This window comes from Petaurus breviceps, unplaced genomic scaffold (genome assembly GCF_028583685.1).
Source record: "Petaurus breviceps papuanus isolate PSGF00001 unplaced genomic scaffold, PetGlider_PUasm1.0 90825, whole genome shotgun sequence".
Lineage (NCBI taxonomy): Eukaryota > Metazoa > Chordata > Mammalia > Diprotodontia > Petauridae > Petaurus > Petaurus breviceps.
The window spans coordinates 11409597-11426455 of NW_027187353.1; the positions used below are offsets into that span (position 1 = coordinate 11409597).

Consider the following 16859-nt stretch of genomic DNA (forward strand, 5'->3'; position numbering starts at 1 on the left):
AACCCCATCTGCTGTGGTTACTTTTAATGGTCAACCAGTAGATACAAATAGCTCAAAGTTCAGGTATTTATTGATATCGAATTGTAAAAACAATATTACAAAACATTTCTCTATAAACTTGTGGAAAGGTGCACATTTAGGAGAGACATGTGACCAAGGCTACTCATGACCACATCAGGGGGTTGTAGTGAGGATGAAATGAGATAATATGTGTAAAGCATTTCTCACAATCCGTGGCACATAGTAAGTGCTTAATAAATGCTTATTCCTTTCCCCTTCCCCTCTGGCACTACATTGCCCTACTATTAATTCTTTCTCTGCTTGAGGTGTCCCTATTCTGTTCACCATTTGATGTAGTGTCTCTGCTAGGCAAGCGGCTCATCAAGGCTCCCTCTGAACTAGCTGACTCTTTTCTCTGCTGCCAAGGGTCACGCTCCTGAAGGCTATCTCCTCCTTCAGCTTTCTTTTGAGCCTGCTCCTTGCTGCATATGGTATCTCTTATTGGGTGAGCAGCTCCATTGCAAAGCACCATGGCCAATGAGTAATTAAGGATAGAGAGATCACCTCTTCCCTCAGCAGCTGTCCTCTGATAGAGGGTAAAAAGGAAAAGCAAAGACATCTGGTTCTTCCTCTTCAGGGGACTGTCTTCTTTGCTGCCAGGGGTCAGTCAGTCAGTCAATAAGCAATTATAACATGCTTCATGTGTGCCAGGCATTGTGCTCTAAGCCTTAAGCAAAGGTTCTTAAATTTTTTTTAATGTCACAGACCATTCTGATAAAGCATATGGAATCCTCTTCAGAACAATATTTTTAGAAGTCAAATCCATAGATAAGAATTACCAAAGAAACCAATTATATTGAAACATAGTTATCAAAAATATAAAAAAACCCAAGTTTATGGATCCTAGGTTAAGAAGATGTTTCTCAATTTCTTAAAGGGACACTAAGGACATGTCTGATTGCCAATAACTAGCGGCATTCTAATACTATATAACCTCTTAACACCCTTAAAACATTTTTGTCACTGTTACCTGCTCCCTTACACTGGTTTTGGAGGAAGTGACTTGATCATGGGTCACTTGATCAACTACCCCCACTACAAGTAGAATATAATGTTATTTCATTACATTAAAATACCATGATTTGTTCATAAGACTTTTAGCTTTTTGCTATTAGAAATTGTGCCACTATGGATATTTTGATACATTTAAGACTTTTTTTTTTTGCTTTTTTGGAGGGCAATTGGGATTAAGTTACTTGCCCAAAGTCACATGGCTAGTAATTGTGTCAAGTGTCTGAGGCCGGATTTGAACTCAGTTCCTCCTGACTCCAGGGCTGGTGCTCTATTCACTGTGCCACCTAGTCACCTCTAAGACTTTTCTTTCGGTCATTGACCTTATTTGTGGTATAAACCCAAGAGTAGGATTGCTGGATCAGATGAATTGAATGATCTAGTAACTTGCATGCATAATTCCAAATTATTTTCCAGAACTATTGGACCAATTCACAGTTCCACTAGCTGTGAATTAAGAGGGCCTGTCTTCTCTCTGCCCAGCTTTCTGTCAGTGATCTCTGAAAGATTGTGGAGAATAGCAAATATGACTTATTATGGAACTGGATAAGAATAAATATCAAAATGTTCAAAAAGGGGAAGAGGTTGGATACTGAAAACTATAGAACGATGATTTTGACTTCTCTTTCTGGTAAAATCCTATGACATATTAGATGACTCTTTGTCAGCATTTAGAAAGGGAAGCAATGATCACTAAATGCCAGGATGACTTCATTAAGAAGAGGTCATGTGAAACTAAACTCAATTCCTTTTTTGACAAGGTAACTTGACTGGTAGTCTAAATGAAACAATATTGAATAAGGCATAAAACAGGGAGAAGTTGATTTGCCAAAGATGTTTACCACTGTCAAGGGAATATAAAAAATATAGTGTACTTAGGTTTGGGTGGCCTTGCTCCAGATTTCGAAACATTGTGTGAGGGTCATTGGAGCACATAGGCTGTATAAAGGCTAACCCTTGTTCTTGCTACATGACTGGTTTGACAATAGAGGGGACAACTGGGGGTGGGCAACACTTGAACCTCATTCTTTTCTGAACTGGTTCAAGGAAGAAAGATTACACACACACACACATACACACACACACACACACACACACACACACACACAAACTGTGTGCAGAAATTTCTCTTACCCAATAGGGAAATAGGAGGGAATGGGGTTAAGAGAAAGGAAATGGGAAAAGAGTGTGGGTAGACTAAAGAAGGCAATGACCAGAAGCAAAACAGACTCTTGAGGAGGGTCCCAGGTAAAAAAGAGAAGGATAAGTACATGGTTGATTGCTTCTTTTCCTGATCACAAACTTTTTTGATAAAAAATTTCCTACTATTTCTCCTACACATTTTGTTGGTAATATGCTACAATAGACACTTCACTCCCACCATAAACCTCTCTGTTTCCCTTTGGGTGACCTACAACTTCAACTCTTCAGAGATAATGGTATTCTGTGACTCACAGCCATCTAGAACCACTGAGAGAATATTGGTAAAATGATGGGCCTTTGTTTCAGGGAGAAACTTGGGGGTCTTTAAAATCATAGTGTAGTTTCCTAAAGGTTATCCAGCCTGCTTTCCTCCTCTTTCCAATCCTGGGTCCTGTTCATTGTCCATTTGCCATGTCTTCCCAAGATAGACATACTAATGGACGAGTACCATTCTACTGTGTATCACCGTCTGGACAATAACACCTACCCAGCAGGGCTGTTCTGAGGATCAAATGAGATAATATTTGTAAAAAGGCATTTAGCACAGTGCTTGATGCATAATGGGAGTTATATGTGTTTATTCCATTCCATTCCATCCATTTGTTTTTCCTGTATGGATAGCTAGTGAAAATTCTCCAGTCATTCTGGATCTCATTTAGGAAGCTTTGCAGTTATCTGGGGCTTGATGCAATTAGTATAATGTCATTTGTAAACAGAAACATCTGAAGAACCTCACTAACTAGAAGAAATTCCTCTCCCATTTAGATTTTGCTGGATATCCTCTGTGGCAATGGCAAGTATGTCTCCTTGTTTTATGTTTTGCTCTATTTTTCTAATTAGAAAGTTGTCAATGAAAGTGACTTCCATCATTTCTTCTGCCAAAGGAGCTATATGATAACACCTGTTTGTTGTTGATAGAAAGCCTTTAATACAGCATTTTGTTCTGGGACTCAAATGCTTTTTTACAGTCAAACAAGCACAAGAAGACTGTATTTTCTGTGCTTTTTGATCAATTGTATGACCCAGCTCACTATGGAATAGTAGTAGTTTTCAGTGAAAGCCTGTTTTCCTTCTCATATTTTCATTCAGTATATTCTCTAAATGTGTATAGATTATATTTATAAGTACTCAGAGAGCTGAGAAAGCAGGCACAATTTGGCAGTTAACAGATGCTTTCTCAATCATTTTAAAAAATAGTACTAAAATTGTGATTCCTTCCCCCCAAGACTTTATTTTCCCCTCCATCATCAGCAATCTTGAGAATCAAAAACTCATTGTCCTCAAAAAAAAAGTCATTTCCAGCATGAATCTCTTCTCTTCCTGAAAAAATTGTTCAGGATATATAGATGGGTAGTAGGGATCACCCATCACAGGTACCCTAAGTTTAATAGGGTTACTGTGATCAGGTAGCTCCACGTGTAGCAATGAATAAGGAAGAAGGGATAAAGGAGAGGTGTGAAATTCAGGAGTGTGAAAGCACCTTAAGACTTATGAGATAAAAAACACTCCTCTTTTTCTAATGCCCAGATTTCTGAGTCACAACAAAACTAGCCTAGGGGAAGATGACTCACCTCAGGTTATTAATGGCTCTCACCTCTTTGGGCCCAGGGTCATAGATAATACCATCACTTAACAACAGTTTGGACTTTCCAGGGAGAGTTCATTGTTTAGCCGCATCTCCCCTGCCTGGTGCTTGCCTCCTTGATGGATATTAGATAAATATCTCTTTATTCTAGAATTAATTGGCTCTCTATTTCTATCATCTACCCAATAACACATAAATTAAGATTAGCAACTGCTAATACAGTTCATATATCACTAAAGTAAACAGTGGCAAAGGAATAGACAAAAATTGCAATGGGGAAAAGGGAAATATTGTGGCCATATGTTGAGTAGACACTGTCAGCTGCCATAGAAACCAGGACTTTCCTGCATTAACTCATTCTACCCAGAGAGAAGAAGGAAAGCACAACTTCTGGAGGAGTGTTGCAATTAAGGGTGGCTGCCTTCTTTATGGCTCAGAGCTGTGGGAAGTGAAATTTGTCTTTAGGGCAGTACCCAACCTGGTTTGCTATGCTCAACAGCCACAGTCATTCTTGCCTTGTCTCAGCTATGTTGTTAACTGGGCTGGTTGCCACTGGACTAGCAATATTTACTTCTTTCAGAGTCTTTGAAAGAGAAAGGAGACAAGAGCAAATCCTAAGATTCCTTAGCATGTAAGGTCCTTGAAGATAGCGACTTTCATATTTGACTTTGTAATCCTCAGTAGCTAGCCTAGAGTCTTGCTCATAGTAGGTACTTTGTCCAGTGGAAATAGCTTGACCTTGCTCAATATCTTCTTTGATCTCCGATCAGACCCTGACACAAACTTTCTTTGCTCTGGAAAGGTTCTTTTCTAGGGTCCCAGGGATTGCTCTAAATCACCAGTACACATGATCTCCTTCCCCTTATGGATTCTATTGTGTTTTACTGTCAGGAAACAAATTGTTTCCACTATAGTTGGCAGAACCCCGTGTGCACCACTGTAAATCTTTAAACTTCTGTAGAATTAACAATGCTCTGGGGAACACTTGTAGACTTGAAGGAAGTCTGTGAGTAGCTCCGGAAGCAGGGTGGAGTTGGCAGCTCTGTGTTCTCATGGTGCTACAAGTTCCTTAGATCCTTTTGCCAGATGATCAGAAGGTTTTTCCATGGATTCTCACTTGTTTTAAAATTTTTTTAGTCTAGACTTGAGATTTCATCAACTCCAGATGTAGGAATTCTCTCCACTGATACATGTCAGCAACTTCTCTGTAACTCGTAGTCTGGGTGAGCCGCTTCAGGGCCTGAGAGGTTGAGGCATTTGGCCCAAGGTCACAGTGTGTCAGAGGCAGGACCTGAACCCAGGTCTTCCTAATTCCAAAGCTGGTCCTTTGCTATCACGCTACACTGCTTCTCTTCTGGCCAAAGAGGAATTTTTTTGGGGGGGTAGGGGGGAGATTTTCTTAAATTGGAGGTAATCATAGTTAAGTGACTTATCCAGGGTCACATAGCTATCAAATGTCAGGTCAGATTTGGACTCAGGTCCTCCTGACTTCGGTGCTGGTGCTCTATCCAGTGTGCTACCTAGTTGCCCTAAAATAGGAATTCTTAGTGGATGTCAACTGAAATGATTCTCCACAGCTCTAGCAAATATAGTCTTTGTTGTGTCTTACTTGGTGGGACAGGCTGTCACCTGGGCTACACTTATTTTATGGGAGAAAAACCCCTTATTGCACAGTCTGGAGGCGTTTCTCCAAGAGTCTTTTGACATTGCTCCCCCCTTTTAGCTTGAAGTGGCCATCCTCCTGATTTTCTAGTTTTAGTAGGGCAAGGAACCATCCACCATGAATAATTAGCTCTGTCCAGACCCTGAATCATGACTTGACATGGAATACCTCAGTTCAATTGATCAGTTTTCTTAGGGTTTGGGTGCAATTATCTGCCTAAGTAGATTGGCCTAAGTAGAAGTAACCACCAAGCTGCCTCCTTTCATCTAGCAAAATGACTAAATTGAGTCACTTATGGTTGCCACTACTTTCAGCAGCTATCCACTTGTCAGTAGTAGTTCAGCTTGTGATAGAATGTATTCTATATTTGACCACTAAGTGGTGCCATTAGCCACTCACCTGATCCCATTCAATTGGAAGGGTTAGAAGTTGGATAAGTTCCATATTCATCCTGATAGTTAAGGTTCTTCACTCTGTTGAGAGGAACTGTCAAACTCTCTATGGTTCTTGAAGATTGAATGAAGTTCTATTCTCCAGCTCTGCTTTCTTTGAGTAGCCATACCAATTCACACCAGTCTGGAAGGATGTGGGTAATATAGATTTATCCAATCAAGTCAGCTCATATCTCCCATACTACTGGCAAAGCCATGACTCTTATTTGACCTTGCCATATTTTATTGAAACCTAGTAATGTATTCTTGGCAAAATGAAGTTTCCTCACCCTAAGAATTGACAAAACAGACTTAGGTACTACTTGTAATGTTAGCTTTTCATATAGGAAGACATTGAAATAATAACATTTCAAGCAATAAAAGAATATATTAATAAAACATTTATCATTGGGCAGCATGCCCTCAACATCTTTGAGACTTAGGCAACTCAACTCACTAGATAGGTCATTCTGAACTTAGGAGTTCTAAGGAAAATACAATTTACTTTGTATGCTTCCCCATAGCTATGCATCCTGTGAGTGGGCAAAAGAGTATAGGAAACATAATAAAGTCTCTAAGATCCTTCTGGTAGGAATAGTCTTTTGACAAAGACTCAAGAACCCCATACCTGAGATTAGACTCCTTATGGCATGGGACATGCACTTGAGATGTGGTTCTAAAATTCCTGATGATTGTTGTTTTTTTTCTCTTCACCATCATCTTGCTGATAGGGCACCTTAAATATTTCTTGCTGCATCTATTTCATTGCTTGCAAATAACAGTTGTTGGCAAGGGCAGGCCAAATTTAGTGAGAATTTCTCTCTTCATTACTCGCCATCTTGCTTCCTCTGTTCCCCAACTATTTCTGACTTTGAGCCTTTTAGTTCAAGTTTCAGGGAGTGCCCAAGTGTGTTATATCCTCTCTGATTCCTTCACTGGTAACTAAAATTACATATCCCTTCTCTTTCTCTCACCCTGCATTTACAAAGGGGAGGGGATGTCTGAGGAGTAAGGGTTCAGGGGACTCTGGGTTGAGCTCTCTCTTTGGTATTCATACTGTAGAGGTCCAAGTCCTTCCATTGATTAGGACAAGTACCATGGTAGATATTAGGGGAGAGACTCATCCTACCTAATCATCCCCATCCTAATCAATCCTCACATTCTGTCCCATGGCCTATATGTTCTGGATCTTCACTATTATGCTTCTGGGTATTGTGAGTTCCAAATTTAGTGAATCTAGGGGATTGGCTAAATTTTGTGGATTTAATTATTTCTCTATGAGAACAAATGTTTCTATCATCCTGTATCTAGTTGGTGGTAGTTAAAACAAAGAATGGGTGGCTATTTTAGTTTGGATTTTTGACCCAAGAGACCAAAATCTTTTGGGTTTTAGTAGGGAAGTATTGCAAAAATGCTTAGTCACTCTGTTTTCTTTCTAGTGCTTCTGAGAAGTTATTGGATGGCACTGTATGGTCCAATAACTGATGATTATTACTTACCTGCCCAACACAGACTTCTAATAGACAAATAATTATTCAGTGGCAGCTAGGTGGCACAGTAGATAGAGTGCTAGGCCTGGAGACAGGAAGACTCATCTTCCTGAGTTCAAATCTGGCCTCAGATATTTACTAGCTATGTGGCCCTGGGCAAGTCACTTAACCCTGTTTGTTTCAATTCCTCATCTGTAAAATGAGCTGCAGAAGGAAATGACAAACCACTCCAGTATCTCTGCCAAGAAAACCCCAAATGAAAACTCTTGATCCATCAATACTACTACTAGGTCTGCATCCCAAAGAGATTTTTTTTTTTTAAAGCAAAAAGGGCCTATTTGTACAAAAATATTTATAGAAGCTCTTTTTGTGGAGGCAAAGATTTGGAAACTGAGGGGATGCCCATCAATTGGTGTAATGTAATGCCAAGGAAAGGCAACTTCCCAAGGTTCAAAATACCAGCATAGGTGCTCTCCATTTTATTCAGTGACAAATTAAGAACAGAGAAGATCAAAATATGACATCATTCAAAATACAGCATTTACTAAGTGTGATTAAATAATCTCCAAGTACTACCCCACCCCAGGACCTTACATTCATTCAATCAATTACAAAGTCCCTGTTCTAAATACTACTCCACCCCTAGGCTGTACCTTCATTTAGTCCATCACAAAGCCCCTCTCCTCAAATGGAGATTAGTTTCCAATCCTAAGTAAAGTACTTTAATTTGTTCAATCATAGAACACAAAAAGGTCAAAAGTTGTTGCAACAAGTTTAAGCACAGCACTTAATACCCAAATGGAGGTCTTTTCTTCATCTTGACTCAAGGCAAGTTCTCAGCAATCTTTGTTCCTGGGGAGACAAAGCTTAGCAAGGCCACAAGATGCATTGCCAGTCTCTTCATTAATTCATCCTCTGTCTGCAGAACAGTCCTAGGACCCCTGAAAACATTCTCAGCAATCTTTGCTCCTGGGGAGACAAAGCTTAGCAAGGCCACAAGATACATTGCCAGTCTCTTCATTAATTCATCCTCTGTCTGCAGAACAGTCCTAGGACCCCTGAAAACATCAGCAACAGAAAGGTTCCCAGATCCCTGCAACAACAGCACTGTCCTTCACCAGTGGACAGTATTCACTCTCTGTCTGCAAAATAGTCTCAGGAGCTCTTAACCAACAGCCAAGTTCCAGAACTTCTGCAATAACAGGACTGTCTTTCACTAGTGGACAAATCTGGCAAAACAACATCAAAACAGACAAAATACCAGCAAAACAGCCATGTCTCCTCAGTCCTTGGCAGCTCTGGGGGCAGGTCTCAAAAGTCCAGGGCAATTCAAAGTGGCCCTCAGCAATCCTCTCAGTCTCTCTCTGCCTCCAGAAGGGTGCTGCTTCCAAAAAGTTCTTCTGCCTCTCTCTCTGCTTGTATCTCTCCAAATCTACATGACCAGCTCCTCTCAGTTCAGCACTCTCTTTTCACATCAACAAGTCCATCCCACAAGAGGGATTAACAAGCTCTGGGTTATAACACAATCAAACCAAAAACCAAGCCAATACAGGGGAATCTTTAAATGCCATTACTATTACAATTGGAGAATAGCTAAACAAGTTATGGTGGATGATTGTAATGGAAAGCTATTGTGCTATAAGAAATGACCAATAGGCAGATTTCTGAAAAATCTGGAAGGAATTACATGAACTGATGCACAGTGAAGTGAGCAGCACCAGGAGAACATTGTACATAGTCACAGCAATACTGTATGATGATTAACTGTGAATGACTTAGCTATTCTCAGTAATACAATGATCCAAGATAATTCCAAAGAATTCATGATGAAAAATGCTATTTACATCCAGAGAAAGAACTGATGGAGTCTGAATGCAGATTGAAGCATACTATTTTTCACTTTTTAAAAATTTTTTCTTTGTCTATGTTTCTTTTGCAATATGGCTAATATGGGAATATGTTTTACATGATTATATATGTATAACTTATATCAAATAACTTACTCTCTCAAGGAAAGGGGAGGTGAGGGAAGGAGGTAGAAAATTTGGATCTCAGAATAAAAAAAACGAATGTTAAGAATTGTCTTTACATGTAGTTGGAAAAAAAAAATTAAACCTCTTCCCCTCAAAAGAAAAGGAAACCCTTAAATGGGGTCACAAAGAGTCAAACATGACTGAAATGACTAAACAACAGCAAATTAAATCCAGGCAGTCAAACATGCCTGAATTCCCCCTTGAACTCATTATGTGTACCATAGTCATTTCAGTTGGTGACTACCTGGGCAAGTCAGAGGCTGCCAAAAACAATCCGTGAAATATTTTATGAGCAGACAAAACTGTATATAGATGTGATGTTAGCTGCCATCTTACCCCTGGGAAGCACTGAGAGGGATCATGTCTGGTTATATGCCTACTACTCTGTGCCAGGGTTCACACAAATATGTATTACTTTGCTTTCATTTTTGAAAATATTCTGAACACCAAGTGAAATGGGTATTTACATATACACAACAGAACAGAATAAGAAGATGGTTCATGGTACTGAAGATCTTTATTTTGTACTGCTTACTTTTCTTTGAAAGTATATAATACATTTAGCCTTTAGTTTTCAAAGTTGTCCTGCTTTTCTGCTGTTCTTTCTGGCCTTCATTCTGTTTGTCTTTTCTGTATTTTTTTTTGGTAAAGTTGCCTACATGATCCTCTTTTCCTACTCTATCTCATAATCAGGAAAAATACATTCTGTCTTACTTTACAAATGCATGTAGATAATATTGTCATTAAAAATACAAATGTAGGGGTGGCTAGGTGGCGAAGTGACTAGAGAGCTGGCCCTGGAGTCAGGAGGACCTGAGTTCAAATGCAGCCTCAGACACTTAAATACAAAAAAAAGCTAGCCATGTGACCTTGGGCAAGTTACTTAACCCCAATTGCCCTCCAAAAACAACAACAAAAAAAATAATTACTAAAATGTTACTGGATACACAATCACTTTGGTCAAGTATTTTCTCTATCAATTCATGCTAATAGGTCAACAAATATAAGGGGAGAGGGGGTGCAATTCAGATCATTTTTTGATGTTAAAAAGGAGCTAAACTAAACATGTATCATTGCACTCACCTGGAGGTATGCTGGTAAATGTTTTGTCACCTGGTTCCCTAAGGTAAAAAAGGTACTCAATGAACACTTTTAAGTTTAATTGACATGAAGATTTCTTTCAATACTTTCTTTAGTCTAGACAATTCAAAAAACAGACCTTGATTTGCAGCTGTTGCTGATTTCTGATGTGAAAATCCTCAAAATAAACATTTCTGAGTCCAGGGTGGCCCAGGACCATAAGGATCACCTGATTCTAAGACCTGTCAGGTTCTTTCCTGCTCTGAATCCTATAATTCAGGGTTTTAAACCTGTGTGTGTGTGTGTGTGTGTGTGTGTGTGTGTGTGTGTGTGTGTGTATGAGAGAGAAATTCCTCTAAACAATCCAGTAAAACTTATATGGATCTGCTCTCACAATAAAAGTTTTAGATAATTGAAGGAAATATTAAATTTTAGTGGTGAGTGAAAATAAAGATGTAATTTTTCTCTCATACAAGTTTATAGATCCTCTGGGGGGATTTATAGATCTCTCCATGGGGACCAGGTTAAGAGCTTTTGCTATCCTATGACCTAGAATTAATCTTATACATCATGACACTAAAAATCAATGTTACAAAATATCCTATGTTATTGTTAAATTGATATGATAACATATAATTTCAGTTCAGTTATTTTTTTAGTTGTCGACTCCATTTGAGGTTTTCTTGGCAAAGATACTGTAATGGTTTGCCATTTCCTTCTCCTGTTCATTTTACAGATAAGGAAACTGAGGCAAATGGGTTTAAGGAACTTGCCCAAGGTCCCACAGCAGGTTAAGTGTCAAAGAGGCCAAATTTGAATTCAGGAAGCTGAATCTTCCTGACTCCAAGCCCAGCACTCCATCCGCTGGGCCATCTAGCTGATTATACATAATGTTATAGTGTCGTCCTATAATTCTGATTTCTTTAGAGGGGGTAATGAGTCTCGTCATTAGATGAAATGTTAGCTGGCATTTATGTAGCGTTTAAGCACTATACAATAGTGTTTCTATAAAGGGAAGTGCTTTATCTGTACTGGGTGTCCCGGATAGTTTTAGTGCAGATTGGATCAATCACTTAAAACCTCCCCAGGACTTCCGGGACACTATTATCCCATCTGATGTAGGACTTGCACAGTCCTACAACCCCGCCACCTTATTTTAGAAGAGGAAAGCCAGCGAGGCGGGGCAGTGCGTAGTGCTGGATCCCCTGAGTGAAGTCGGGAGGAAGGTCTAAGTGCAGAGTAGCCCAGTGACCCCGGGCAGGTATCAGACTCAGTTTCCCCCCTTGTAAAAAGGGGGATGATAACGATAATGAGGTTCAAGTAAGCTTCGGCATAGAGAGCGCTAATGTATCGTGTGAGGATGAGAACGCTGAGGAAGAGGAGGAGTGTGAAGGGTGATGACGTCATGGGCACTGCAGAGGCAGGTGCAGGCTCCCCCTCCCCCACCGCACAGCTGGAATGGGACTTTGCCGGCTGGAGGACCCCGAGGCTTGCTCCAGCAGAAAGGAGCTGGAGGGGGGAGAAGGGCGCCGGAAAAGTAGGGAGGATACGCTCTGAAGTTTCCTCTGCATTACGCAAAGCTCAGAGATGATAGTTGCAGAGTGCACGGACACCTAGCAGGAGCTTAATAAACGCCGGTGCCCTCCCCCATTACTAACATTTTCTCCGTCACTTGCAACAAAACAAGATCTCAGGCCCCTATCTGTGGATTTGCGTTGCCTGCCAATTTCCGAGGGGTCAATGCCTGCTCTTTATATTTAACCACGGGCTCCCCGGAGCGCCCCACTCCCCAACCCCAGTGGGTGCGGGCGCAGATCGCGGAGGGACGGGCCGCACCGAACTCTGGCCATCAAGAAATAAGCGAGCACATGTAGCCAGAGGAGTGCGCGGACGAAGCCGAGCAAATTTGGGATGGCTCAGCCGCCGTAGGGAGTGCAGCCGCGGTCTCGGCGGCCCTCCATGCCCGGAAGGGAGAGGGAGGGGAGGAGTGGGAGGGGCGAGAACACGTATGCCCCGCCCCCTCCGCCGGCCCCCGCCCCCTTCTTCCCCCTCCGGCTGCGGAGGCGGGGCGGGGCCGTGGGCGCGGGCGCGGGCACGGTCACACCCAGCGCGCCTCCGCCGTTGTCGCTGCCTCTGCCGCGCCCGGGAAGCGCTACGCCGCCTGCCGCTTCCCTCCGAGGCTTCGCCGCGCACCTCTCGCTGCTGCAGCCATGTCCGCCGCGGATGATGTCGACGGGCTGGGGGTGGTTCGGCCGCACTACGGCTGTGAGTCCGGGGTCGGGCACGGGTGGGAGGGCGAGCCCGGGGCGGCCCGGTCCCTTCGTGTTCCGGCCGGCCCAAGGCGAAGGTGGCTCGGGCTCCTCCCGGGGCCGACCCGGAAGGGCAAGGTGTTCCCGTTGTCCGTGCCGGGGGCCCGAGCCCCGGCCCCCTCCCCGACTACAGTCCGGGGCCACCGGCCCCACCCCGGGAGGGGCCCGTCCTGACACTTCCGCCTGTCAGAGGAGCCCGCCTGGCTGGGCTCGGGGCGTGGGGGTGGGTGGGTGTGGGGAGCTTCCAGCCCCTGCAGGTCCGGACCCCCCCCCCCCCCCCCGGAAGGCTCCGCCCCCCCCTGCCTCGCCCCCGTCCTGCGGGTCCGAGAGCGGCGTGGCCCAGGGCACCCCCCCTCCCCCGCAGGTCAGACCGCCCCCCCTCTGCCGCGCCGGGCTGCGCGGAGTGGCCGCGGAAGCGCCTCCTCTGACAGCCCCCAGGTCGGGGCGTTGGGACCCGGAAAGCACCCCGGGCTTTGGGCACGGACCCTTGACCCTTGATGCCCAGAAGAGCTCGGGTCCATGCGCCTTTTTAAACTGGCTTGCCAAATCTTTCAATGAACTCATTCCCTTTGTAAGTCTCACGTATTTTATACATTTAAAAGCAGTTTGAATAAGGGTGCCCATAGGCCTCCCCAGAGGAGTCCCCAACCCCAGAAGTAATAAGAATCAATCCCTCGTTAGGAGGAGCGAGAGCTGATGAAGCCCCGAACCCTTGGAGCTCAGAGGCCTGGGCACCTTGGTGTGTTTCCAGCCCCCCTCTGCTGGCTGTGGGACCCTGGGCAGGGCGCCTTTGCTTGGGCCTCTGTTTCCAAAACGAGAGAATGGGAGCAGATGATCTCTAGATCACATGAGCTGTCTGTATTCCGAGATTCCAAATCTTTAGGAGAAATACAATGTTACTGATTTCTCTTTACATCGCCTATATTTCCCACTGTGTCCCATCTCTACTTCAGAGCCAAAGAATAACACAGCCAGGGAAAAAACAGTTCAGCAGAACCAGCCAATATAGTAAGAGTTTTATGTTATGGGCAGTGTTCTACTCCATAGTGCAAAGCGGGGAGGTTGGGAGGTGCCTTCTGAAAGCTCTCTTACATCCAAGCTTGCTTCTAAAATGTGCTGAGCCTTTGAGGGGCATAGTTTTCTTTTCACCAGGATCTTGAAAGTAATGAAGTGGAAGGGGAGGGAAGGAACTTGCTTCCTTATTCAGTCTGTCAAGTAATTCTGCTTTCCTAGGGTTTTGGACATTATTATATTTGTTCTACAGGGGAAAAGGGAGACCCAACCCAGTTCCCCTTTTTTTTTTTTTTTAAGAGGCCATGCCTTTTGATGATGTAGAGGTTTTAGTTTCAAGTTATGCACTGGAAATAAGGTTCTTATATATTAGGCTGCTTTGGATAAAAGTTAATCAAAACCAGTAAAATGCAAAGTCAGATAGATGCCTATGTTACTATATTTTGCTAAAAACGATAAAAATAATATAGGTGGGGCCCAAAGTTCTTGCATGAATAAAGGCATTATATTATACCTGTCAACACTTGTTGCCAAGGGGAGTGGGAAGTTACCAAGCTGAGGCAGGGCCTGCTGATCGGGCTTTCTTACATCTCTTATGAAAGCTACAGATTTCCATATTTATATAATTTCTCTTATTTTGTAGCTGTCTTGGATAATGAAAGACTCACTGCAGAGGAGATGGATGAAAGGAGACGTCAGAATGTGGCTTATGAGTACCTTTGTCACCTAGAGGAAGCAAAGAGGTAAGGAAAAAATGGTTGGCAACAAATTGGGACAAGGAACTTGGTTTGTGTGAACTTCTCTTTGGTATATGTGTTTGTGGGAGGTTAGGTTGGTAAATGGGGGAATGAGCTCAGGGTTAGTTTGAAGGAATCTCTAAGATCATTTAGTTCAGGCACCCACCTCTTTCAGGACACCTCTCTAGCTAGGGGCAGAATTAGGGCTAGATTTCAAGTCTCCTCCCTCTGATGTGCTTTTCTTTTTTTTTCCTTTTTTGCTTTTTGAAGGAGGGAAGGCAGGGCAATTGGGGTTAAGTGATTTGCCCAAGGTCACACGCCTAGTAAGTATTAGGTGTCTGAGGCTGGATTTGAACTCAGGTTCTCCTGATTCCAGGGCAGTACTCTATTCACTGCACTGCCTAGCTGCCCCTGTCTGTGCTTTTCAATGCTTAACCATACTTTATTCCCTTTAGAACATTTTCTTTTCTATCAGGTTTTAGACTTCTGTCAGGTTTTGGACTTCTGGCATAAGAGGTGACCCTTTTTCTTTTCTTTTTTTTTTAGTTTTCAATATCACTTTTATAAGACTTTGAGTTCCAAATTTTTTCTCCCTCCCTTCTCTACTCCCCAAGACAGCAAGCAATCTGATATAGGTTATACATGTACAATCATATTAAACATATTTCTACATTAGTCATGTTGTGAAAGAAGAAGCAGAACAAAAGGGAAAAACCACGAGAAAGAAAAAAATGAAAATAATATACTTCAGTCTGCATTCAGACTCCATAATTCTTTCTCTGAATGTGGATAGCATTTTCCATCATGAGTCTTTTGGAATTTTCTTGGATCAATGTATTGCGAGAAGAGCTCAGTTCATCATAGTTGATCATCACACAGTATTGTTGTTACTGTGTACAATGATCTCCTGGTTCTGCTCGCTTCACTCAGCATCAGTTCATGTAAGTCTTTCCAGGTTTTTCTGAAATCATTCTGCTCGATATTTCCTATAGTATAGTATAGTATTCCCTTACATTCATATATCAAAACTTGTTTAGCCACTCAATTGATGAACATCCCTTCAATTTTCAATTCTTTGCTGAGATGGACCTTTTTCATTCTTTCCAAATTGAGCTACTTTAAAAATGTTTCTTACTGTTTATCCGTAAGTGATCATCTCATTCTGGAAGTCATCACTGCTTATGAGCAAATTCTCTTTTGTGCGTAAATCCATATATTCACTAAGGCTATATTAAGTGCCTAATATTTGCAGGGCACAGGGAATAAATACCAAGACAGATTATGACTTAGACCCTCTTTCAGACTGAATGAAAATTGAAGTGGGGAAGCACAGCCACATAAATAATTGTTGTAAGGGAAAGTGAGGTAAATTCATTGTGCTATAAGAAATTTGAGGAGGATGAAAATCACCTTTACTTCATTGGGTATGGGGTTGGTGAGGGAAAGCTTCATGGTGGAGACAGCAGCTGAATTGGGCGTTGAAGGGAGGAATTTCAGAATGTGAAAATGGTCTAGGGAGTCTATTTGGTGCATAGGGCACAGTATGAATAAAGGCATGAAGACTCGAGGTAGCAAGAGAAGAATGGAGAATAGTCTTATTTGGTTTGGATGAGGAGGGAGGCTGGATGAACAGGTTGAACTCAGATTGTGAAAGTACTTGATCAGGATTGTAGACTTCATTTTGTAAGCAAGAGAAAACTATTTAAGGTTTTTGAGTAGAGGTTAGCAGAGCTGGGCTTTCCCAATTAGAGTGATCTCATCCAAGTTGTATATTTGGGAAGGAAGTCCAGGTAGATCTGCTAGCCAGCACCAAGGACAGGGTTTTTCTCATTCTGACTTGGTGGTCCAACCCCTACTCAGAACTAGGAACTGCTTTGTGAAATGCTAAGTTTTGCAGACCTTAGAAGATCAGGCTTCTCTCTAGGACTGATTCTTGCAGAACCTGTGGTCTCTGAGTGTTCTGTCTTCTTGAATGAGTCTATAGTAACAACTGGAAATCTTCAAGTGGGAGTTTATAAGACAGCTTATAGTGGTGGTCATTGAAACCAGGCTCCATGAAAATAATAGAGTTAAGTTACTTAAAGATTGAAGCCTGTGATACCGTGATGGTATGGATAAGATAAACTGACTTGTTTATCCGTTTCTATACTATCAGAAGTGGTGAGTGTCCCATAACATTTGGAATAGAAGAGGCTTCTTTACACAGTGGGGAGTAAATGATGCAGGTATAGGCTTATAAAACTGGC

The 16859-nt window shown here is 42.4% G+C and overlaps 1 protein-coding gene across 2 annotated transcripts in view; it reads left to right on the top strand.

The window, feature by feature from the left end:
• Positions 1–16859, top strand: part of IQGAP1 (IQ motif containing GTPase activating protein 1) — a 404955-nt gene that overhangs the window by 269525 nt on the left and 118571 nt on the right. Inside the window, exons 2-3 of one of the 2 annotated variants that reach the window (XM_069071305.1) lie at positions 12663–12821; positions 14520–14619. In XM_069071305.1, the coding sequence (XP_068927406.1) occupies positions 12767–12821; positions 14520–14619 (155 nt within the window). In that variant the 5' untranslated portion in view covers positions 12663–12766. Of the gene's footprint in view, positions 1–12624; positions 12822–14519; positions 14620–16859 lie in introns of those variants that run through there. The other variant, XM_069071304.1, reaches the window with a different exon arrangement.